A 23,414-nucleotide genomic window follows, 5' to 3' on the forward strand; every position below is an offset into this window, starting at 1 on the left:
CCCACAGTGCTCTGTTCAATGAGTGAGTCTGCCTCTCCTCAATGGTCTGTGGCCCCCCTGTGTCCCCTCTCATCCTGACTTGGACCCAAGGAGGAGCTGTGGAGGGAAGCCCTTAGCTCTGGGCAATGGCGGGAGGTCCTCCGAGGGCAGGGGTTCCCGTGGTGCCAGTGAGCAGACACAGATCTGGAGGTGGTGAGTGGGGACCTGCTCCAGGGCCTGGGTGCCAGGAGAGAGCTGGACCCACCCTTTCAGGAAAGAGTGGCGACTCTGGAGAGGCACACAGGTGCTGATGTGCAGGCAGGGTGGACAACGGAGGGGAGCGGCAGTGGCCGCAGCGCCAGTCAGCAAGCAGGGAGGTAGATACTGCTGACCGAGAGCGCTGATGTTCCGGAACAGGGCTGCTGGATGTGGAGGTGACTGCACAGGGCAAGTGGACACCGAGCCAACATAAACGCCAACTTGCTGAAGAGAGGAACCAAGCAAACACTTGGCAACATGTTTTCCATTAGACTAAAGATGCTTCAGCTGCCCCGACAGCCCCTGAATCTCACGTGGGGCCTTCGTGAGTCAGCCCTCACATCAGGGACCTGAAACCTGCTTGACCATCAGAGCCCTGGAAGGGAACTCTCACACCCCGAGGGTACAGGGGCCGATGGCTGAGGTCTGAGAGGAGCTCCCAGGGAGCCCATGGTGGGGGTGGGGGGGTACTTGGGGGCATGTGCTGCAGCCAGGTGGGGAAGAGGGAGAAGTACCCTGTGCACTTGGTATATTTGAAATTTTTCAATAAAAAAAAGTTTTCCTTTTTCTTTTTTAAAAAGAAATCATATGCGGATCAGCAAATACAGAGGAGATGGAGTCTCGGGGTGGGGGAAGCCCATCCTGTGACTAGAGCAGAGGCTGACCTAGTCCCTCCTTGGACGCCAGAAAATCAGGCAGACACAGGAATCGGCAGTTTTCAGCATCGGATGCCAGGCTGGACAGTGACTCTGTGCAGGGAGCCCCGCCATCCCGCCTGCTCCTGGGCTCCGGCTTCGGCACCAAGAGCAGGCCCAGTGGCCTCCCGGAGATGAGGAGCAGAGTGTGGGGCCCAGGAAGTCCAGGCAGGCAGAATGTTCCCCTCGACTTCCCAGAAAACGCATCAGAATGAAAATAGGAGCCGCCGTTCCTCCTGCTGCCTCAGTGTTTCTCTCTTCATCACGAGAGGCTATGTGCCCAGCATGTCCTTGGTCTCAGTGGACGTGAATTTCTATGTTTCTGCTCTTCTCAGCTCCTGCCCACCCCCTGGGTCATGAGGGTCTCGTTCAGACAACAGGACCTGGTTACACACTCGGCACTAGAACGGGAGCCACCTCTGTCTCATCCTTCTCTTCTCCCCAATCAAGTGTTTCCCAAATTTAAAAACAGCCAGCACATGCTCCTTGTATGTAAGATGCTTGTTCTATTCCCGTAGACCCACTCCATGAGCCTGGTCTGGAGGCCCAGCTGCTGCACTGGACTCCCTGTCCCCCTGTATCCTCTGGCCTCTCTCCCAGGTTGGAGACCTGTTTCCTAGATCTCATATCTTCCTCCTCCTTAATTTGCTTCCTAATTTTACAGAGTGTCTTCCAGTAAATTTCTGAGAAAAGTTTTGTAGGAGAGAAACATTTTGAATCCTTACATGAAAAAGTCCTTATTGGGGGCTAGCCCCGTGGCCTACTGGTTAAGTTTGGCGCACTCTGCTTCGGCAGCCTGGGTTCGTGGGTTCAGATCCCAGGCTCAGACCTACACCACTCATCAGCCATGCTGTGGCAGAGACTCACATACAAAACAGAGGAAGACTGGCAATAGATGTTAGCTCAGGGCTAGCCTTCCTCAGCAAAAAAAAAAAAGTCCTCGTTATATTTTCACACGATGGATATTTTTGTTAAGTACAGAACTCGACATTCAAAACCATTTATGGAGAATTATGAAACAAGTGTCCCAGTACCTTCTAGATTCCCCTGCAGCTGCTGAGAAATCCAAGACTATGTGCCTTCTGGCTCCATGTGTTCCTGCTCCTTTGTGTTCTTCTCTCTGAACTGTCTGAGGCCGTTTTTAACTCTGGACATAGGTCTTCTCTCATTCCCTGTGCTAGATGCCAGGGGCCCTTTTAATCTGGCGACCCACATCTTTGGTTCTAGGAAGTTTTTCTGTATTATTCTTAGTTAATATACTCCCCTCTACTTAAGAAAATCTCATTATGCTGGATCGTGCTCTGTCAAATCAGCTACAGCTGGGAACCAGGTTTTTCAGAATCCCCTTGTCACTGTGAATCCAGGTTAGAGCTGGAGACGAGAGGAACCCGCTGAGGTTGGGAAGTGGCATGAAGACGATGCCGTGCTCCCTGAGTCACAGTGGTCAGGTGGGCCAGCAGTGGCCCCACTACACTGCTACACAGCCCAGGGATCAAAAAGGAAATCTCAGGAAACTAAACATGTATTGAACTGAACGACAGTGAAAATACACAAAATCTCTGCGATGCAGCTCAAGCAGTGAGTAAAGGGAAGTTCAGAGCTTACATGCTTATATTAGAAAAGAGAGCTCTCAAAACAAAAACCTAAGCTTCCACCTTAAGAAACTAGCAAAAAAGAACCAAAGATAAGAAATAATAAAGAGCAAAAATGAATAAAATTGTAAACAGAAAAACAATAGAGAAAATTAAACCAAAAGCTGATTCTTTGAAAAGATCAATAAAATTGATAAACCTCTAGCAAGACTGATTTTAAAAAGTAACTAATATCAGAAATGAAAGGGGACTTTATGACAGACCCACAGACATTAAAAGGATAACAAAGATACTATCAAATAACTCTAAACACATAAATTTGACAATTTAGATAAAATGGATTAATTCCTCAAAAATCACAAACTACCCAAGCTCAACTAAGATGAAACAGAGAGCTGGAATAGTCCTATACCTATCAGGCATACCTTTCTATATGTCAGCAATGAACAATCAGAAGCCAGAATTAAAAACACAACAGCATTTACAATTGCTCCAAAAAATGCTGAAAACTACAAAATGCTAATAAGAGGTGGCAAAGAAGATGTACAGAAATGGAGAGACAAACCACGTTCATGGATGGAAGACAACATAGTAAAGCTGTCAGTTCTACCCAAAGTGACCTACAGGGTTAGCACACTTCCTATCAAAATCTCAGCTGGATTCTTTGTAGACAGACAGGCTCATTCTAAAATTTATATAGAACAGTGTGATAAAATAAGAAACATACTCGGTCTTTGTCCCCAGTTCTTGGCACAAAGTTCCCAAGACCCTTGGATTTCCCGAGTGACAGGAGTGTCATTTGTCATTCACAAGGAGCCCCTTTTGAGCACACCTGTTCCCCTGGAACAGGATGGGGCTGGTTACCAGAAAGACCAAGTGATTAGAGGTTTGCAACTTTCAGCTCCAGCCACTGACCTCAGGAAGGGGAAGGCAGGCTGCAGATTAAGCTCTATAAAAACTCTTGACCACCAAGAGCTGATAAGCATGTGCTGAGCACATCCACAGGCCGGGAAGGTGGTGTACCCCAGTTCCACGGGGACAGAAGCTCCTGCATCCGGGACCCTTCTGGACCCCACTCTATGTACCCGTTCACCTGGCTGTTCATCTGTATTCTTTATCATGTCCTTTATAATAAACTGGTAAATGTAAATAAATGTTTCTCTGAGTTTTGTGAGCCACTTTAGCAAATTATTCAAACCTGAGAAGGGAGTCATGGGAACGCCGATTTATAGCCAGTTGGTCAGAAGCACAGGTGACAACCTGGACTTGTGTGAAGTGGGGGCGGTCTTGTAGGACTGAGCCCTTACCCTGAGGGGTCTGAGGCTAACCCCAGGTAGACAGTCAGGCCTGAGTTAGGTCTATAGGACACCCAGTCAGTCAGCGTCCACCGGGACCTAGAGAATTGCTTAGTGTTGGAAAAAACACACAGGAAAAGGCAAAGGAACTAGAATTGCCAAAAATAACTTTGAAAAAGAAGAATGAAGTTGGAGGAATCACCAAGTGATTTCAAACCTATGCTACAGCCACAGTGATCACAGCAGTGTGGTGTCGTGGAGGGAGAGACCACTCCAGAAACAGATCCACTCAAACATGGCTGCCAGCCTCGGACAAAGGTCCAAAAGCAATTCCATGGAGTAAGGTGGGTTCTCAGCAAAGATGGTGTGCGAACACCTGGGCATTTGTAAGCAAAAACGAAGACCAGGATCTTGATCTAAACCTCACTCCTTATACAAAAATCAACTTAAAATGAATCACAGATTTAAATATAAATGTAAAACTATAAAACTTTCAGGAGAAAATCTTTGTGACGGAGGGTGAGGTGAAGCGTTCCTGAACACTGATACCCAAAGCGCTGCGCATTAAAAACATCAGCCAGTTGGACTTCATTAAACTTAACAACTTATGCTCTGTGAAAGACTCGGTTAAGTGGATGAAAAGAAAAGCCACAGATTAGCCACCGCATATCCAACCAAGGACTTATGTCCCAAAGGAAACTCTCAAACTCAACAGTAAGAAAACAAACGATCCAACGAGAAAACAGGCAGAAGGTCTGAAAAGACGCTTCACCAAATCACATACACAGACGGCAAATGAGCACACGAAAGATGTTCCACATGGCCAGTCCTCAGGGCAAGTCAGGGCAAAGCAATGATGAGAGACCGCCAAACAGCCACCAGAACGGCTCAAACTAAAACTCTGACACCAGCAAGCGCTGCAAGGGTGACGAGCCTCTTGTCCCCTGCTGGCGGAATGGGGGGTGGCATGGCCACGCTGAGGAACAACGTGGCAGTACCCTGTAGACTTCAACATGGACACATACATGCCACACGACACAACTGCATGCACTCCTGGGTATTTATCCCAGAGAAGTGAAAACTTACACTCACACAAAAACCTGCACCTGAATGTTCACAGCAGCTCCATTTGAGGTAGGCCCAAAGTGCAGACCACCTAGGCGGACGTCCTTCAGCTGGCGAGTAGACACACCAGCAGTGGTGCACCTGCACAATGGGAGACCCCTTGGCAACACAAAGGGTAAATGATACGTATAAGTGATACGCACAAGAATGTGGGTGGATCGCAAAGGCATTATGTTGAGTGGGAAAAGCCATGCCGGATGATTCCATTATGCAACTTTCTCAAATGACACAATTACAGCGAAGGGGAACAGATATGTTGTTGCCAGGGGTTAGGAGAAAGTGTGAGTGAAGAGGCAGTTTCTTTCAGGTGACGGAACAGTCTTGTATCCTAACGGTGGCTGTGTTAATCCAGACACATGACAAAATTCTACAGAACTCCCCCCACCTCCCAAGGAGGAGTGAACTCCAAAAGGTCTGTGGCTGAGTCAGCAGAGCTGGACCGATGTGGCATCTCCGGGTTTGATCACTGTACTGTGGTTATAAGATGTTACGAATGGGGAGTGAGGTGAAGGGCATGTAGGAACTCACTACTATTTTTGTAACTTATACGTGAGTGAAATTATTTCAAAATACAAAATTTTTTAATTGGGTAGACTTTGTAAAAACAACTCTATGATCCTGTGGGGAAGCAATTCTTCTGTGCAGGTACCAGTGCCTGCCCTCTAGGTTAGAGTCAAGAATAACACATTCTCAAAGAGCTCCATCAAAAATATTCAGGCACTTGTGAAAAACGCACATTGCTGGGCCCTGCCCAGACCACTAAATCAGAAACTCTACAGGAGTGGATCAGGAATCTGCATGGTTCTCAAGTTCTTGAGCTATGTTTATGATAAAGCAGGTTTGGGGAGCACTGGCTTACACAGAGTCTGTACTTACAGAGGTAAACCTTAATTATCTAGACAATTAGCTTGTCTAGATCCTTGACATGCCGGGTAAATCGTGAGTTTGTGCATCAGTGCTGGTACATGGGCTGTGAACTTTCCTCATTTCCATTCATGCCAACCTGTTCAGGTGCTGGGGTGAAATGAAGGAAAGACACATGACACCCACTCTGTGGACTGCACAGGGGCACACAAAGTGACAGGCTGCAGGGGAGGGCGCAGCCTTGTCTACACACCACTGTGTCCATGTGGTGCCCAGAGGGGGCCGGGGTACAGACTGGGGAGGGGGGCACCAGGGGCTAAGGAGGGTTCCAAGTGCTATGGACTGAATTGTGTCCCCCAAAGGCCATGTTGCAGCCCTAGCCCCCATTGGGACTCTACCTGGAGATGGGGCCTTTAAGGAGGTAACTGAAGTTAAATGAGGTCATAAGGGTGGGGCCTTGATCCAACAGGACCAGTGTCCTTTCAAGAGGAAGAGACACCAGGGATGCGCATGCACAGAGGAAAGGTCACGTGAGGACACAGGAAGACTTCCAGCCTCCACACTGTGAGGAATAAAAGTCTGTTGCATTTATTATGGCAGCCTGAGCAGGCCAAGACACCAAGGAAGCATGGACTCCCCAGAGGGAAGTGTGCAAGGGCAGCCAGGAGCAGGTGTGAAGGACGAGGACCAGGTGGGGCCAGGTGGAGAAGGTCCCCTTTACACCCACATTTGCTGTCTTCCTTCTTGATGTTAACTAATGCAGGCCCAGCATGCCACTCCAGGCACACTGGCCTTGGTAAGGGCTCAGCCCACGCCTTCGAGCTGCCAGGACTCCGACCCCCTCCCTTGAACTGTCAGAACCCCCAACTCCCTCCTTTGAGCTGCCAGGACCCCCAATCCCCTCCTTCAAGCTGTCAGGACCCCCAACTCCAACCTTCGAGCTGTCAGGCCCCCAACACCCTCCTTTGAGCTGCCAGGAACCCCCAGGGGCAGCGTCAGAGATAGGGAGGGAGTTGGCCTTGCCCTGCCTTCGGTCCTCCCCCATTCAGGAGTGCAGGTCCCTTGGGAATAACATATCACTGAAGGTGGAAAGTGGGCACTGCCTAAAACAGGTATGTTCTCAGGGTGGCACCTGCTCCAGGCTATTTGTATAGACAGTCCCACCTTTCAGTCTATCTAGAATCAGTAGAGTGTGAACTCACAGTACTTGATTTGACTTTGTACATGGTGGGTACAAACATCTCAGGTAGACACACCAAGTGTCACACCCGATTGTGCTGCTCTCCACCTCACACACCTGACTCAGTTTAGACTGACCTGGTGGCTGATCCGCCTTGTTAAAATAGTGGTGTGATTTCTGCCACAGTAACAGTTGAGAAATGGCTTAAATAAGAGAGATCGTCTTTCAGTTTATTTTGAGAAACTTCAGACTTTAACTTCCCCTAACTCGCTCAAGAAAAACACTACTTCAGAGAACCCTACCTTAATTATTTCTATGATGCTTCATAGTTAAGTCCTCCTGTTAGCCCTCGGCTCAGAACTCCTATTTCTGGCTGAAAATGTGCCTACTGCATTTGAACGACATGCTCAGTGAGCTTCCTTGTGACTCACATTCTACCAGAAATCAGGTCAGAGTCTGACGCAGCAGTTCCTCCTGCTGGGGTGACCTCCACGCAGCAACACGCTAAACTCGGGACTGAGGTGAGTGTCCCCAAAGACCCCTTGCGGGGCAGAGCTGAGCCGAGGCCCGTCCAAGGAGCCTCTGCATGCCCTGAATCTGGGCTGACCAGAGGCAGAAGCTTTCATGCTGAATACGGAATTTTAATTTCCCAGTTAGGAACATGAAAGCTCTCACGAGCTCTCCATTGACTCAGCTGTGATTTTGTTCAGAAAAACATGAAAAGAAACCATCCATGCATGTCCTGAGAAAACATCTGTAAAAAGGCGGCTCGTCCCAGAACCGTGAGCCCTGAGGGTCAGGCCCTGCTGCGTGGAGGGAAAAGCCAGAAACCTGGCAGGAGGGTCACAGACTAGTGCTCATTCTCCATCCGTGTATGGACGGTCTACTCCATGAGTGTAAGGATGCTCTACTCCACGTGTGTAAGGACGGTGAATTCTACTGCTTACATCCAAATGCCAACAGAAAGCTGAAAAGCAACATGCAGGTCGGCAACCAGAGCCGTCAGCGCCTTCTCAACTCTATCACGGAAGTCTGACGGTTCAAAGTGCCTGCTGTGTCTTCACAGCCTGCAGGGGAGAAGGCTCCGGGCTGCTGTGTGAACTCAAAGCTACACACTCCACACATTGCTGCAGCGGGAGGGAGCTTTTCCTCCCCAGCTGTGCAGGAATCAGACGCTCACGGAGGTCACTGTGTCCGTGAACCGGTGCCACCCACGGGCTGGGCTGGCTGCTGCCCAGGGCAGAGAGGAAGGAGCTGTGCTGCCTGCAGCTCGGCCCACTGGCCACAGAGCCACCTCTGTTCCACGGTAATCGTCCACATCGGTGGGCACCTCCAAGTGACTTCCATGAGCTGCCGATGCCACCAGCGGACCCTGCTGGCTCTGAGGCTCCACGTGACGTGGGTGAGCGTGGAGCCATGCCAGACCCACTCACGCAGGCCATGTTCTTGGGAGCAGCTGGAAAACAAATGAGCTTCCCTCTTATCTACAAAAGGCCCTTAATGGAATATTCATCTTCTCAAATGTGAATAGTAAATCCAAACGCAAAAGTGCTGTGTGTGAACCAGCATGTTATGGAACAGAACTTAAACCCAGGAAGTGGGTTTGATAACGGAAGCAAAATCCAGCAACTCCAGCATCTGGCAAGCTGACGGGGAAGGGGTAAGTAATTCGGACTATCCAAAGAAGCACGTGAAATGGCACTATGAAGAGGGGAGTGTCTGTCCCAGGCACTGTTAAACTCTCCGGGGATGCCTCTGCATCGCTCTGAGTTCAGTGAACAGAACATTTGATGCCATAATCACGAGCAACTCTAATTTCAGAAGCTAATTATCATTATAATTACCAAGCTACCAGCTACCAAGACTTTAGTTTTCACTATTCAGAGTTCAGAAAAAAGCATTTCATTGTCTGTCAGGATCACAGGAAATCCACATGGGGACACCTCAGTATCAGAACCAGACCCGGCACCTCACTGGGGCGTCCCTTCCAGGCTGGGCATGGGGTGGTTGCTCCCACTCCTCCCCTTGACTGGGCCCCGCCTGCAGAGCGCCATGTCTCCAGCCCTGGTGTGGGGTGGGTCCTGTGAGTGGCTCGCCCAGCAGGATGCAGACTCAGGAGCGTCTGCACCAGCCAGGGCCCGGGCCAAGAGGCCAATGAGCAGACTGGAGCCCAGCCCGAGCCCGAGGGCCCACGCACCCCCAAGAGCCCATGACTGTTTCAGGTCTGTTTTGGGGTGACTGTCATGCAGCATTATGTGGCTGCTGACAGGCTTATTTTTAAGGGAGATGAACAGAGGTTTGCTCAGCTGCGGCCCCAGTGACCCTTGTCAACACGCCGACCCGTTCTCAGGATCCCTGGGCTGTCCAGCGAAGGGCCCACTCGATGGCCTCTGGACTTGCACCCCCGCAGCTGAAGCCAGAAGCACCTCTTCCTGCCTTCTCTCCTGGCCGCCCACCCCTCACAGGTGCTTTCCAGTCTGATTTCAGCCCACACCTCTCTTCCAGCTCTGGGCCAGCTCTACCCAGACCCACCCTCCTCTGGTGTGCTGTGCCTCCGTGATGACGCCCTCCACCCCAGCTAAAAATCGGGCCTTTTCTTGACACCTCCCTCCCCAGGCCCAGCCCCAGCCCCCATCTCCTGCCCTCCCACTCAGCACACCTCGGCCTGTGCGCTGGGCTGCATCTGCCCTGCGCCCCAGTCTCCAGCCAGGCCCTCTGCACCTGCCCAATGGCTCCTGCTCTTTCCCAGGCCAGGATCCTCTGAAACGCTGACCTCCTTCTCAGCGAGTGCCCACTAGGACCATGCACCCAGGAGGAAGGCACACAGGTGCTGAAGGACAGAAGAATGGAGCCCCGTCCTCAGTGCAAGATTTGCTCCGTCAGGCAGCCTTGGCCACCTCCCCAAGGGGCAGGAAGTACCTGGGTGAGAAGCTGGTCGGACGTGAGCTGGTTGATCCAACGTGTGTATCGCTCGGTGGAGTGGGGGGGCTCTCTCCTCACCTGGCAGCCTATAATCTGTGAAACAGCAACAGCAAACAGGGCTCAACAAGAGAAAGTCACTGCGAGCCACGTGTGCACACCTGTGTACACATCTCACCTGGCAGAGGCCGGCATGTCCAGGCAGGGAATTAGCTCAAACCCCACACCTGGGTCGGGTTGGGGACACTTCCTGGAGTAACGGGGAGTAGGGCATGTACTCAGTGTGGGACGGGCAGAGGCCAGGACACTGCATGGCCTGAGTGGGGCAGGTCTTAGCCGCCATGGCTAAGCTGCTCCGGCTGGTTGAGAACTTGTCACAGACACGCTTCCCTCTTCAATGCATTCAGATTAAAATGACCAGATGCATGTTCAAACACCCAGTTACTTCCAGAAATGCTCTTCTTAAACCATAACTCAAGCGGATGTGAGAAGATGGCCACTGCAGCCTCTGGGGCAGCAAATCTGCAAGTCCCATCTCTTGATAACATTCTCGATTCAGCCTCCCAAAAGCAGTAACCTCTAACTAAACAAGAGTCGCAGCGCCAAGAGCCCACTCCCCGGGACCGCATCCCTCCATCCAGGCTGCACGGCAGCCCCCACGATGCTACCAGATGGGCACTCTCTGTCCCAGAAAGAATCCTGGTTAGCTGCCGTGTAACTTACCTATATTCTTACACCTCCTTCGGCCCTTTGTCCGGAAGCCTGGCCCTGCCTCCTCCTGGCTATCAACACGATTCACTCTATACGCACCCAGCTTCTATACCACTGACCCCCACAGTCCCATCCTGTCTCTTTAATGGTGCCTTGAAATCTAGGGGAGCCACCCACATGTTTTGCTGAAGTATCTGCTTGCAGCAGGTTTAAGCATCTCTAAGACTGCTCAGAGGTGAGGGGTCCAGGCCTTCAGACAGTCAGAGGCTGGTCCCTGCTATGGGTACCAGGGGTCCTGTCCTCAGAGGCAAAGAACTGGGCGGTTCCTGTGGGAGGAGCCTCTCCCCCTCCTTCTGGCAGGGGAGGCCATGGGGGTGTCCTGCCCCTTGGTGAGGCCCCATGAGGTGCTCACAGGCCGTCTGACCCCAGGCCAGCGCCTCCTCTACCTCACTGACCAATGAGGAAAACAGTAAGGAAAATCTGAGCAGTCAACAAGACCGACATCACTGAATAAATCTCCTTAGGAAGAAATTATCGGGAGTTACACCTCTGTTTCTGGATTTCTCAAGTCTTGGTCTGACACACGCGGCTCTTACCCGCGGAGATTACCTCACATTAGTGCAGTTACACTAATGGAGAGTTTGAGGAGGTTTTTGCCTGCTTGCATTTTTGCTGCTGTTGGGTTTTTTAATTAACCTTTTTTTTTGAGAAAATGGTAGACTCACATGTAGTAGTAAGAAATAACAGAGAGCCCATACATCCTTCACACGGTCACTCTGATGACCACACCCCGCAAAACCAACACACGGCACCAACTGCCGAGTCAGGGACACTGGCATCCTTGTGGCCACAAGGACCCCTCGTGGCGCCTTCATGGCCACACCCCCCGCCTTGGCACAACCGCGTGTCTGTTATTCCAATGCTATAATGCTGTCTTCTCAAGAACGCTGTGTGAACGGATCGCACAGGACATAGCCTTTTGTGATTGGCTTTTTTTCCATAATTCTCTGGAGATTTGTCCAGGCTGCTGTGTGCAACAAGATTGTGTTCCTTTTTAGGCTGAAAAATATTCCATAGTTCAGACGGACCACATACAGGACATCTGGGTTGATTCCAGTTTGGGGCTGGAAATATTATTTATTAGTAAGTACTATTAATTTCTAGCACTATTGCTATTAAGTACCATTAATCTGCTATAAACATTCACATGCAGGTTTCTGTGTGAGTGTAAGTCTTCATCCTCTGGGGTAAATGCCCAGGAGAGTGACAGCTGGGTTGTATGGCTGCTGCATGTTTGTAACATTTTTAGGAAACTGCTGAGCTGTTTTCCAGGGGACCGCCCCATTTCACATTCCCATCAGCAGTGCACATGGCCCAGGTTGCCCGCATCCTCGTCAGCAGGTAGTGGCGTCATGTTTTATTTTAGCCTGACAGTGTGGTGACATCTCATTGTGGTTTTCATTGCATTTCCTGATGGTTCACAATGCTGATCCTCTTTCCATGGGTGTGTCTGCCATCTGTCTGTCTGTCCTCTTCACGTCTTTTGTCCATTTTCTAACTGGGATAAGACACACTTGGCCACAGGCGTATGTTTTTGCATACTGCTGAATTCGTCTTGTGAAACTTTCCTCTCTCTCCTGAAAACACACTAATATGGTTGTAAATGGGAGCAGCTCTGGAATCATCACCCTGCCCGATGTAAGGTCTCCCCACATCTCATCTGACCAAGACGTATTTTTTTAACTGTCCACTGCATTTGACTGCCGAACAGAAAAGATTTTGAGGGAAAAAAGGGAAAATGTTGATCAAAAGCTGAGGTAGAAATCCTGTTCCCAAACACAAAGTTAAGAGGCTTAACTTCCACACACAAACACTGGTCCAAGGCCCACGACCGCTTGTCAGGAACAGCTGCCCAGGGGGCGGCAGACGGGCCACGTGCATGCCAGCCCAGTCCAAGAGCTTCGCCTCCAGCCAGACGGGGAGGTTGGCAGATGTGGCTTTTTCTGGAACATGAGCTGAGCTACGCCCCTTCCCCTGCGAGCACCCCAGCGCCTCCCCAGCCTCCTCCCACTCTCAGGCTTCCGATGAAAGCTGCAACCACACTGGGCGGGGCCTCCCATCAGAAGGAGGGTCAGGTGGGAGATAACATGAAACTGGAGCTTCTGAGGCAGGTGGTTCTTCATGACTTTAACCACCACAAGTATTGTCCACAAATGACGGAGAAAAGAGAGGATATTTTTGTTTGCTTTAACACTACTTTAAAAGAATACTGGCCTGACCACAGACTGGACACAGGCAAAGTACGAGGGACCTTTTCTGCTCACAGAGGCACCAGAATGCGGCCTCAAGCCCTCCCATGCTGCCCACCCCGTCTACACAGTAGCCGAAGGCTCCACATGGGGAGATCCCGCTGCTCCCCCCATGGCCCCACGTCCTCCTGGTGACGGCACATGAGGGACACACACTGAATGTCTCACACCACGTGACACCTCGGATGCTCCCGGGCCAGGCCTAGCACAGTGCTTGTACACAGGTGGTGCTCAATAAACACGGCTGAATGAACCAAAGGGTGTGAGCTGGCACGGGGATCGACTGACTTCTTCCAAACAGCTAGGAGAAGAAGCCGCTAGTTTAAGGCTCCTGAGAGGTGTTTGCCGACACCCTTGAAAGCATTTGCTGCCAACAAGTAGACAGAAAGACAGGCTCCTGGAGTGGGATCCCTACGAGCAATCCTGAAACTGCTTCTGAATTCACATGGGGGCTTCTCAGACCTGGCAATTTGGCTGGGAAAACGTCAGAAAGTAGAAGAGAAGGTATGCTGAGAATAGAAAGGAGGTAGGCACCACAGCAACTATCCCCTGTCCTCCCTACGCCCTGGTCGTCCCATCGTGAGGGGGGTCTATGAAGAGACACCATATAACTTCTGAGGCGAGGGCATGGAAGGTAAATCAGCCTGCAACTGGTTCTCTGGGGACCCTGTCCTTGGAACCAGATGCCGCGGTGTGGGGAAGCCCAAGCGGCCACATGGAGCAGCTCTGGCTACCAGACAGGATCACTTGCAGCCGTGCGCGTGCACGAGCCTCCAGATGACCCCAGCCCACCACCCAGTGTCCAGCTTAGGCTCACCATGAGCAGACCCCCACCACCCTGGGCCCTTTCTGAGTTCCTGACCTACAGTCTGTGTGCGTGATAAAACGGCTGGCTTCCACACCACTAGGTTTAAATGATTCGTTACACAGCAATGGTGATGGGAACAGGAAGGACATACTTTATCACGGTTGTGTGGTCAGGTGGTGGCAAACCCCAGAAGCCCAGTTTCTCCCTCAGACCCACCAGGACCAGGAGGATACACAGGATGGTGCTGCTGTGGGCCTGTGTCCTCAGTGGACTTATCATCAGTCCTCCTTCCCTCCAAAGGTCCCAATGGGGATGGTGAGTGGTGTGGCTCCCCACTTAGAGTGGCACCTAGCGTTCTGATTCCAGCTGTTCAAGAATGCACTGGAGGGGACCTGCGGGGACAAGTGCCAGCCCCATCCCCTGCCTGCAGAGGGGCCCAGATGAGGAGACTAGGTGCAGATCCGAAACCTACTCAGGGCTGCAGATTCTCTCGGGAATGTGGAATGGGGACTCTGGGCGGCCCGGGAGTGTGTTAGTGCTGAAGAGAAAAGCCATGTGCAGCCAGGGGCGGGAGGCAGGTGGCCCGTCACTGGGGAGCCTAATGTCTGCAGATGTGTCCCTTGCAAATACGCTAACTGCATGGCTGTGCCTCCTGGACATCCCCAGCCACCTCACCTGAGGTGTACAGGGGAGGCTGGATGGTAAGTGACTTGCCAAGGGACGTGACTAGCTGGGAACTCCAGGCCCTGGACCGAGGAACAGACCAACCCCAAAGTGCAGACCTTCCCCGGTCATGCAGCTGGCATTGTGAGACCCTCTGCCAGCCCAGGAGGTCCACAGGGCCACCCTGGAGTCCCAGCCTGCCTGTCCAGAACTGGCCCTGCCTCCAGACTGCCTGTGTTCTGCTCCCTGGCCTGGCCCATGCTGGCTACTCCCACACTCACCTGCCCTGACCCAGCCAGACAGCTCAGGGGTCTCAGGTACACACCTGAGGGGTGAAACGTGGTTCCCCTCAGAACGCAGGCACAGAAGCGTGTTCCCAGCTCCACAGGCTTGCAGCTCTGTGCCTGCCGAGACTGGAAGCTCACACAGTGGCGGTGGTTTCTGCTGGGCACACAGGACTTTGGATGAAAACTTGCTAGGAGGAGACACAGGAGAGAAGGCAGGCCCAGCATAGGAACAACTGCCGGTCTCCACAAAAATATTTTATAACAACATCAATTTTCATCTTATTTTATCACATATGACACATAATGTTTTCTACTTTCAATTAATAAAATATAATTTTCTAGGGGCCAGCCCCATGGCCTAGTAGTTAAGTTTGGCACACTCTGCTTTGGCAGCCTGGGTTCGTGGGTTTGGATCCCAGGTGCGGACCTACACCACTCGTCAGCCATACTGCATCAGTGACCCACACACAAAATAGATGAAGATTGGCACAGATGTTAGCTCAGGGCCAATCTACCTTTGCAAAAAAAACATAATGATGATGATAATTCTGATCAGTTTTTACCACCATACTCCTTTCTCATTGATTAAATATCCCAGAAAACCTCGATTACGACATCTGATGAAGTTAATGGTCATAGGCACAGCCCGGGACACGTTAGGTCAGGAAGGAGTGGTCGCTGTCAGACTCATAGGGTCACCAGGAAAATTAAGAAGGATACGGGCCATGTGCAAATACCATGAAGAAAAACTCTGGTCCCAGGGCTGAGACGAGATGCAGATGAGCAGAAGCAGGAGCCCCTGTCACGTGGCTTGTCTGTGTGCTGGGAACTTGAAGGAACTGCTGCTTTTTAAGCTCGTTTGGTTCAACTCTCCCAGAGGCTTCTTTTTTTTTTTTGCTTGAGGAAGATTAGCCCTGAGCTAACATCTGCGCCAATCTTCCTCTACTTTATATGTGGGTTGCTGCCACAGCATGGCTGACGAGCGGTGTAGGTCTGCGCCCAGGATCCAAACTCAGGAACCTGGGCCGCTGAAGTGGAACACGCCAATTTAACCACTACCTCACGGGGCTGGCCCCCACCAGAGACTTCTCAAGGAAGTCCTTGTCCCCATGGAGAAGACGACTTCCACACATGGTGACCCTCAGATCTCCCTTCAGCTGCAGGAGTCTCAGTCCTGACGGCTCCTGCTGAGTTGCCGTCTTGTGGCTGTTCCTGCTGGCTGAGTCACAGGCCGAGACAGAGATTCAGACAAGGCCCAGAGGAAGACCCCAGGGACCAGGACCAGAGCAGGCTGCACCGAGAGGGGAGCAGCGTGAGCTGCAAGTGGAGGGTTTGCCCTCTCGCCGCAGCCTGCCCCCGGTGCTCTGTACTTGCAGAGACTGCCTTCACGTAAAACGCCAGCCTGGCTGCGGTGCAGTACACATCTGCTCCTACTAGAGCAAATGCTATTTGGTGCAACCGGAGTGTGTGTGTTTGCGTGTCTGTGTTGTGCGCATGCATGTGTGTATCTCTGTGTGCACACGTGTCTGTGTGTATGCATGAATGTGTGTGCACATATGTACATGAATGCATGCATGCATGTCTGTGTGCGTGTGTGTGCCAGCTCGTGGCAGGGAGCCTGGGGATGAGGGGAGCTGAGGTGCAGACCAGTGTCTCTAATGAGGCAAACTCCCCAGCTGAGCCCACAGGAAGCGGCAGTGCATCCAGCAGCAGACAGGGCTCCCCACAGCCTGTCCACCTCAGCCCGCTCACGGGTGCACTGGCCAGTCCTCCCAGCAGCCAACTTGGGGAGGGATCTGGTGACAACGCTGGTCTCTTCCGCCCTCTGCACATAAAGCCAGAGATGCCTGGGCTTAAGTCTAGGCTCTGCCTCAAATTGTTCACCCTCTCAGCACTGGTTTCCTCCTCTAAAAGGGGGCTCATAACACTGGCCTTGTGGGGCGATCACCAGGGTCAAAGAGGACAGCACGCAGCAGCACCTGGAGTGTCGCGGGCGTGCGTGCTCTTTCCGTCCGCTCCTCCGATTTCGGCCTCCGTGCAGTGGACAGCAGATCTGAGAGCAACAGGCTTGCTGGAGCACAAAATGCACCTTCTCTTTTCATAAGCGCTTCTTCAGTAACGACAACAAAACAAAAAGGAGCCTCGTGCATTTAACCTGATTTTCACTCGCTGACAAGCCCACAACCTAAGGTGTGACCGCAATATGGAGCATGTTCCCCACCCAGGTGCCTGGTGAACACTGTGGCCCCAGAGGCATCCACAGCCCACAGCCTCGACCACAGGTGCCCTCCCTGCCTGCACGGGCCTCAGGGACCCTCCCCACACTGGCCACAAACGCAGCCTATCTTTGTCCTGCCATCACCACCCCTCCACACAGAGGCTAACGGTGGCCCCAAGGAACTTAAATAACTGGATGTCTATTGTGCCTTCCCCCAGGTGCCCTACAGGGAGAAGAGCACACAGAGCCCAGTGGGGGCCTGAGCGTCCATGTGCCTGAAGCCCCTCAACCTAGTGTCTGAGGAAACGGAAGCCTGGAAAAGACAGAGGGGAAACTGTATGAAAACAGAAGAACAGAAGCACAAGCTCCAGAAGAGAAGACAGAGGCATAGTTTCGAGAGCCCGTGTCCTGCCTGACCACCTCCCCACCTCCCAGACCACACCACTTCCTTGCAGCCCCCCAGGACGGCCTTGTCTGAGAAGCGACAGAGCAGCCCCAGGCTCCGCAGGCACAGGCACTACTTCTGTTCTGTATGAATCGATGCGATGTCTAGGTCTGAGGTTCTGACAAACCTCATGGTTTGTCAAACCACCATGGTTCTGACAAACCACCATGAGAAAAACCACTGAAATAATGGATTTTCAAAATCATCTTTTCAAACCCATTGCTGGCTGGCTGGCAGCGAGGAAGACGAAAGGCCAAAACCGAGGCGAAGGCCAAAGCTCGGAGCAAGGGAGAGCACAACTCCTCTTGTGTGGACTCTCGCCGCCCCCAGGGATGTGCGGTCTGACGGATGCGGGAGAGGCAACAGCCCTGAAAGGGGGGGTTGCCCGGGAACAGAGACAGTGGCCCACTTGCGGCGCCAGAACGTGAGAGACAAACCCGCCACCTCAGGAGCAGCGGTCTCATCCACCTTCAACCCAGGCTGCGTGTTGGTCATGGGAGAGGCGGCAGGAGAGAGAGGCGTACGAGTTGGGGGGTCAGTACAACCTCTCAACCTGCAATGATATAACCTGATATTTGGGAAACCTAGACAAATCAACGGGAAAATGTTATAAACACTCGCCAAGTTTGGTGAGATGGCAGGATGCAAGGTGAACACACGGAAATAATACCGTTCATGTGTACAAACAGCAAGACGGAAGACGGAATGAGAGGAAACATACAATTTATGAGAGGAAACAACTGGGCAAAATACACAGGCACAACTTAATAAAGAATATACAAAACTACATGAAGACAGCCAAAACAGAAGTAGAATCTGGCAATGGAAGCAATTTTTCTGGGTAAGAAGACTCATTATTAGAAATATGTGAATTCCCATGAGTTACTTTAAATATTCAACATATTCCCTAAAAGTACTTTGCTATCAAGTTTTCTTTTAGATCTAGTTGATTATCTGGAGAAATATGGACAAATAATCAAAAACAGCCCAGAAAAGGGGCAAAAGTAGGAGAAGAGGCTGACAGCCGCTGGGTGTCTCCATCCTAGCGCTCTGTCACCTAGGCGGCCACAGTCAGCACATTCACTCCCACCTCAACAATGAGCAACGCACAAAGCTGAGAAAATTATTGTCTTCAGGCACCAAACAGGAAGTAAAGACTGTGATTCATGAGATGAAAATAAGCAAAGCAAGCCCCATAGGGCCCCCCGGGTGAGGACACGGAAGTGAGGGTGCGGGAGGACCACAGGACCCCCCTGGATGAGGACATGGAGGGGAGGGCATGAGGTGATATCTTAGTGTGGTTTTGATTTGCGTTTCCCTGATGATTAGTGATGTTGAGCATCTTTTCATGTGCCTATTGGCCACCTGTATATCTTCCTTAGAAAAATGCCTGTTCATATCCTCTGCCCATTTTTTGATCGGGTTATTTGTTTTTTTTGTTGTTCAGTTGTGTGTGTTCTTTATATATTATGGAGATCAACACCTGGTCAGATATATGACTTGCAAATATTTTCTTCCAGCTGGTGGGTGTCTTTTCATTTTGACCCTGCAAACCAAGGTTGTTTCAATTAAGATTAAGACAAACTGACACAGTCTGCATTTTTTCCAAATTCCCTATCTATCCCTGGATATCAGGGTCCATCTGAACCTATACATGGAGAATTACCACAAGCAATTCCATTAATGAAGCCAATCACGTTTAATTTTTTCAGTATGAAAATGAAAGAAATAGAAAACAACATCTCTGAAAGTATCTTACTCTCTGAAATGTCCACACTGGTTACAAAGTTCTTTAGAAGTGTCAAGGTACAATATATTTTAAATGCTTGGAAACTGCTATGTGCCATTTCCAGCTGTGTGAAACTCACTGAATGGAAGATGCAGCCCCTGTGGGACTGAGCCGACTGCACAGACGCACGGCGGCCCCCTCCCAGGGCCAGGATGGTGTGCAGGCCCCCAGTCTCACAGGATTACATGGTGGGCGGCAACAGGTAGAAGCAGAGAGAAGTAGTTCGAGCAACTAGCTCGGCAGTCAAGTGCAATTTAAACTTGGGAAAAACGGGGTTGCTCTTCTCAGATCTCGTCACTCTGGCACTTCCACACATGATATTATCACACCTATGAGAGCCAAGAAAGAAATTTCTGGAAATCCGATCCCTGCATTTCCCCCGTAGACATAAACTGTGAATAGAAATCCATCCAGAAGGACTTCTTTCACTCCTTTTTCTCTTCCCAACAAAGGAACCAGACCAAAAAATATTGTTTGTGCATCTAATCTCTTTTTTCACATCACCGAGAAACCCCGTCAGCCTCTCTCTGGAGCTGGTTTAGTAAGCCCCAGAGGGTCATCCAGTGATGTCCGATGCTCAGAGTCTCAGGGCCAAGGTCAAGCCCACTGCCCAGAGCGGGACAACTGCCTGTGGCTTCCAGGAGAAGCGGCTGACTTCCCAACACTGTTAGTCAGAGCATGTTCTCTGAGGTCTTTCCAGCCAGAAAGGGTAAGGAATTAAACAGTCTACGGCTGTAACCCTCTGGAAGGCAACTTCTAGAGTCTGTGGAACTGACTTCAACGAATATCCACATCTGCGCCTGTCTGTGGCTCTTAAACCGCTGGCGCACGACCCTTTCAGAACCTGGTGAAAGCCAGTGCCACAGATAGGCACCTGCAGTCCTGCAAGGGCATCCGCCCTGCTCTCGTCAACTCTCATGCCCTCAGACGTGCACCGCCTGTGCCCTCGCCCTCAGCCCGCCCCCAGCCCCCATCTCCTACCTTCTTCTCACGCTGGGCTCCAGCTCAGACCTTGACTGCGTTAGCCACACGCAACCTCCCCTCTGTCACGGCCAGCTTTGTGTCCCCTTGGGAGGCTGCCGTCGGCAGTTGTTCTAACACTCATCTGTGTGCCACCGTGAAGGGGTTTTGCAGACGTGACTGAAGTCCATAACTGGTTGACAGTGGGTGACGGAGATTATCCTGGGTGACATGGCCAGGCCCGACTCCACCAGGCTAAATGCCTCACGAGGAAGCTGTGGACGCAGGCTGCAGGCCTGCCGAGGATTCTAGACCCACCTGCCCACCATCCCTGAGGCTGACTCCCTGCAAAGACTCCTACACATCCTCACCCCGGACCCAGTGCTGTGGCAGACGCCGCCTGGGCCCCCTTAGGCCTTGGCACTCGGGGCAGCACCCTCACTGCAGCTTGCTGAGTCCTGCCTCCTCCTGCCTCTTGTCACATATACTTCACCCTCATTCAAAAACCATTTCCTGCAGCACACAACTAACATTTGAGTACTGACCAGACAGTATTTTATTTGAGATACAAAACGACTAAAATGAGATCCCTGCTCCCAATAACTCACAGCCCAATGGGGCAGACCCACGGGAACACAGCCACACCCACAGGACCAATCTTCCAGTGCACACACTGGTGCTAGAAGAGCATGGAGCCAAGGGTGGACCACCACACGGACGCGATGGTGTGGGATTAAGACAGGAGGGCCGAGCCCAGTCCTCCAGGCAGAATGAGGCTGGCCTGGCCATGCAGGATGGAACTGTGCAAGCAATGATCCCAAGGTGTGAAGAAATGTGTTTTCATAGAGCCAGGGGGCAGGGCAGGACAGGAGACCAGAGCTGTGGGCACTGGCTGGTCACTGACGGCCTTCTCTGACCTGCTAGAGCTCTGGCGTTACCACTGCTGCTGTCACTACTCTCCGGAGCTTAGGGACTTCCTTCCTTCCATCCACCAGGTGAGAGCGTGTCAACCCCAGGTGTAAAATGCACATACCATTGCGGGGAATCGGAAGACTCAGTGAGGAGCAGGAGACCGGAGGGCCCGCGGGCCGGCCCCTGGGGAGGGGACGCTGCTGACCACGGCAATGAGGATGCGCTGGTGAGGGGCAGTGTGTGTCGCAGCCGCAGGCCAAGTGTGCCAGGAGGAGGTGCTGGGGCAGAACCGTCCCTCCAGCACAGCCGGCCAGGCCAGCGTCCCTGTCTGCGACAGGTGGGTGTGACTGTCATGACGGCGGCTCACATGGAAGGCAGCTGGGAGGCCGCATGTCCCAGGGAGAGGCCGACAGCCAGCCAACACGAGCACTGCTCAATACGCGCCATCAGAAGGGCTCACATGCACAGGAGCACAGTCCAGACCCCTGACCGTTTCCAGACCTGAGCCAATTCTCAGACTCGGGCCTGCTGGCTGAAGTAGAAGCTGCACCCATGAGGAGAGACAGTGCCACGCCAGGGAAGATGCACAGGATACAGGATCTCAGGCCAGGGAAAGGACTCCCAGATCCTGCAAGGTCCCAGATGATGCCAACACCGTCATGGCCCCACTGGAGTACGGACCACTGGTCAGGTAACAAGGGAGTCCCGGCCCGAGTCCTCCTCACTGTGAGTTCACTGGGCGCACAGGTCCAGCCAGTGACCATTTCTCGGTTCCTGGGTGTATAGCCAGAAAGGACACACTCAGCGTCAGCAGAGCTCTCACAGCGTTCCCTGAGCCGTGGAGTAGGGCTTAGTGTAGGAGAAAGACCAGGTAGACACCCTGAAACCCTCCCATCCAAGTGCGAGAGCAAATTGAACACCGTATCACACCCTGGGGAAAACACAGAGATTAAGGCCACCTTGGAGGCTTGAAGGATATGGTATCTGGTCCCCACATACTCCTGCAAAAACTAGACGGACCTTGGTGAATGACGGTGGGCACTGCACAGACACGGTTCTGCTCATAAGCCCCATCGGCCAGCCTCAAGGCTTGGGCACCTCGCCTGCTGACTTAACATCGTTCAGTGAGGTCTGCAACGCTGGACAATCTGCAGGACACCGTGCTGACCGCCAAGTTGAGGACATCCCGCTGCATTTGGTGAGCAAGCTGTGGCAAGTGCTCTGGACGCCCGGGTCATACATATGCTCCCCAGGGTCTGGACAACCTCCAGCGACTTGGGATACTATGACACCCATCCAAGGTGACAGATCATGAAGACAGGCACAGGACTAGGCAGGTCTCTTGGGGCCACTTGTGGTCCTGTTCACCCTTGACCTGGTAAGGAGCAAGGCTGCTGGTTGAGAGCAGGGCCTGGAGGAGCACGGCCTGCCACCCGTGCCACGGGCCCTGCAGAGTTCTGGAGGAAGCTGGTGGCAGACAGTGATGCAGAGACTGGCGGCCCCAGGGGGGCAGATACAGCTCAGACTCCAGGATCCTGGGGCCAGGCCAGCTACTCATGACACGGAGCTTTGGGCCATTCAAGGTGGCCTGACCACAGGCACCAAGTTGCCATAATTGCCCACTAGGAGCTGGGTACTGTGAGGCCACTGAGGCAGGAGATTGAGTGGCCCCGTAGCCATTGAGATCAGGGGGAAAGTGGTGCACGCGGGAGTGGCCGCCAGCTCATGAGTCACCCACCTGTTCCTCTGACCTCTCCCTCAGCTCACGCCTACGGCCTCACAGGGGCCCCTAGGACCCGCTGACAGAGCAGGAAAAACCCGAGTGTGGCTCACAGATGGGTTAGCCTGGTCTGCTAGCACAAGCCGAAAAGGGACCACAGCCCAGCCCCACTCAGGGCGGCCGAGCCCCCATGACAAAGCCTTGAGTGTCCACCTGTGTGAAGGGGCAAATGGCCAGAGGCAAGGACGCACACAAACTCACAGGCCCTGGTCAGCACCCAGGGAGTGAGCTGGGAAGAGCCGGGAAGAGTGAGACACTCCAGATGACCTGGGGGCACTGGACGGCTGCTGGGGAGGAGGAGGATGGCCTGGCCATGGGGGAGGAGGAGGATGGCCCAGCAGCTTGGGAGGAGGAGGATGGCCCAGCTACCGGGAAGTAGGAGGATTGCCTGGTTGCTGGGCCAAGCAGCTGGGCCTCCAACAGGGCAGCCATGGCCAGAGAAGAGGCTGCGGGCCCCTCCCCAAGGGCTGGTCTAGCTTCTGGCCACGGAACGGATGCTGGGCCCTGAGGATTTCACCAGCCCCAGGCAGGTGGGTGACATCAGACCCCTGCCATCCAGACACTGAGACACATGTTGGCCCCCATGATGCTACCTCGGCCGAGGGGCCACTTCTCAGTAAAGAAG

The 23,414-nt window shown here is 52.4% G+C and overlaps 1 protein-coding gene across 5 annotated transcripts in view; it reads right to left on the reverse strand.

Moving 5' to 3' along the window:
- B3GNTL1 (UDP-GlcNAc:betaGal beta-1,3-N-acetylglucosaminyltransferase like 1) overlaps positions 1-23,414 on the reverse strand; it is a 135,005-nt gene that overhangs the window by 67,097 nt on the left and 44,494 nt on the right. For 4 of the 5 annotated variants that reach the window (XM_058561982.1, XM_058561984.1, XM_058561985.1 and 1 more), the window contains one exon: positions 9,908-10,003. The exons of the other annotated variant lie outside the window; for it this stretch is intronic. In XM_058561982.1, the coding sequence (XP_058417965.1) occupies positions 9,908-10,003 (96 nt within the window). The remainder of the gene's footprint in view (positions 1-9,907; positions 10,004-23,414) is intronic. 5 annotated transcript variants of the gene reach the window in all.

The sequence above is a fragment of the Diceros bicornis genome, chromosome 18 (assembly GCF_020826845.1).
Source record: "Diceros bicornis minor isolate mBicDic1 chromosome 18, mDicBic1.mat.cur, whole genome shotgun sequence".
Taxonomy (NCBI): domain Eukaryota; kingdom Metazoa; phylum Chordata; class Mammalia; order Perissodactyla; family Rhinocerotidae; genus Diceros; species Diceros bicornis.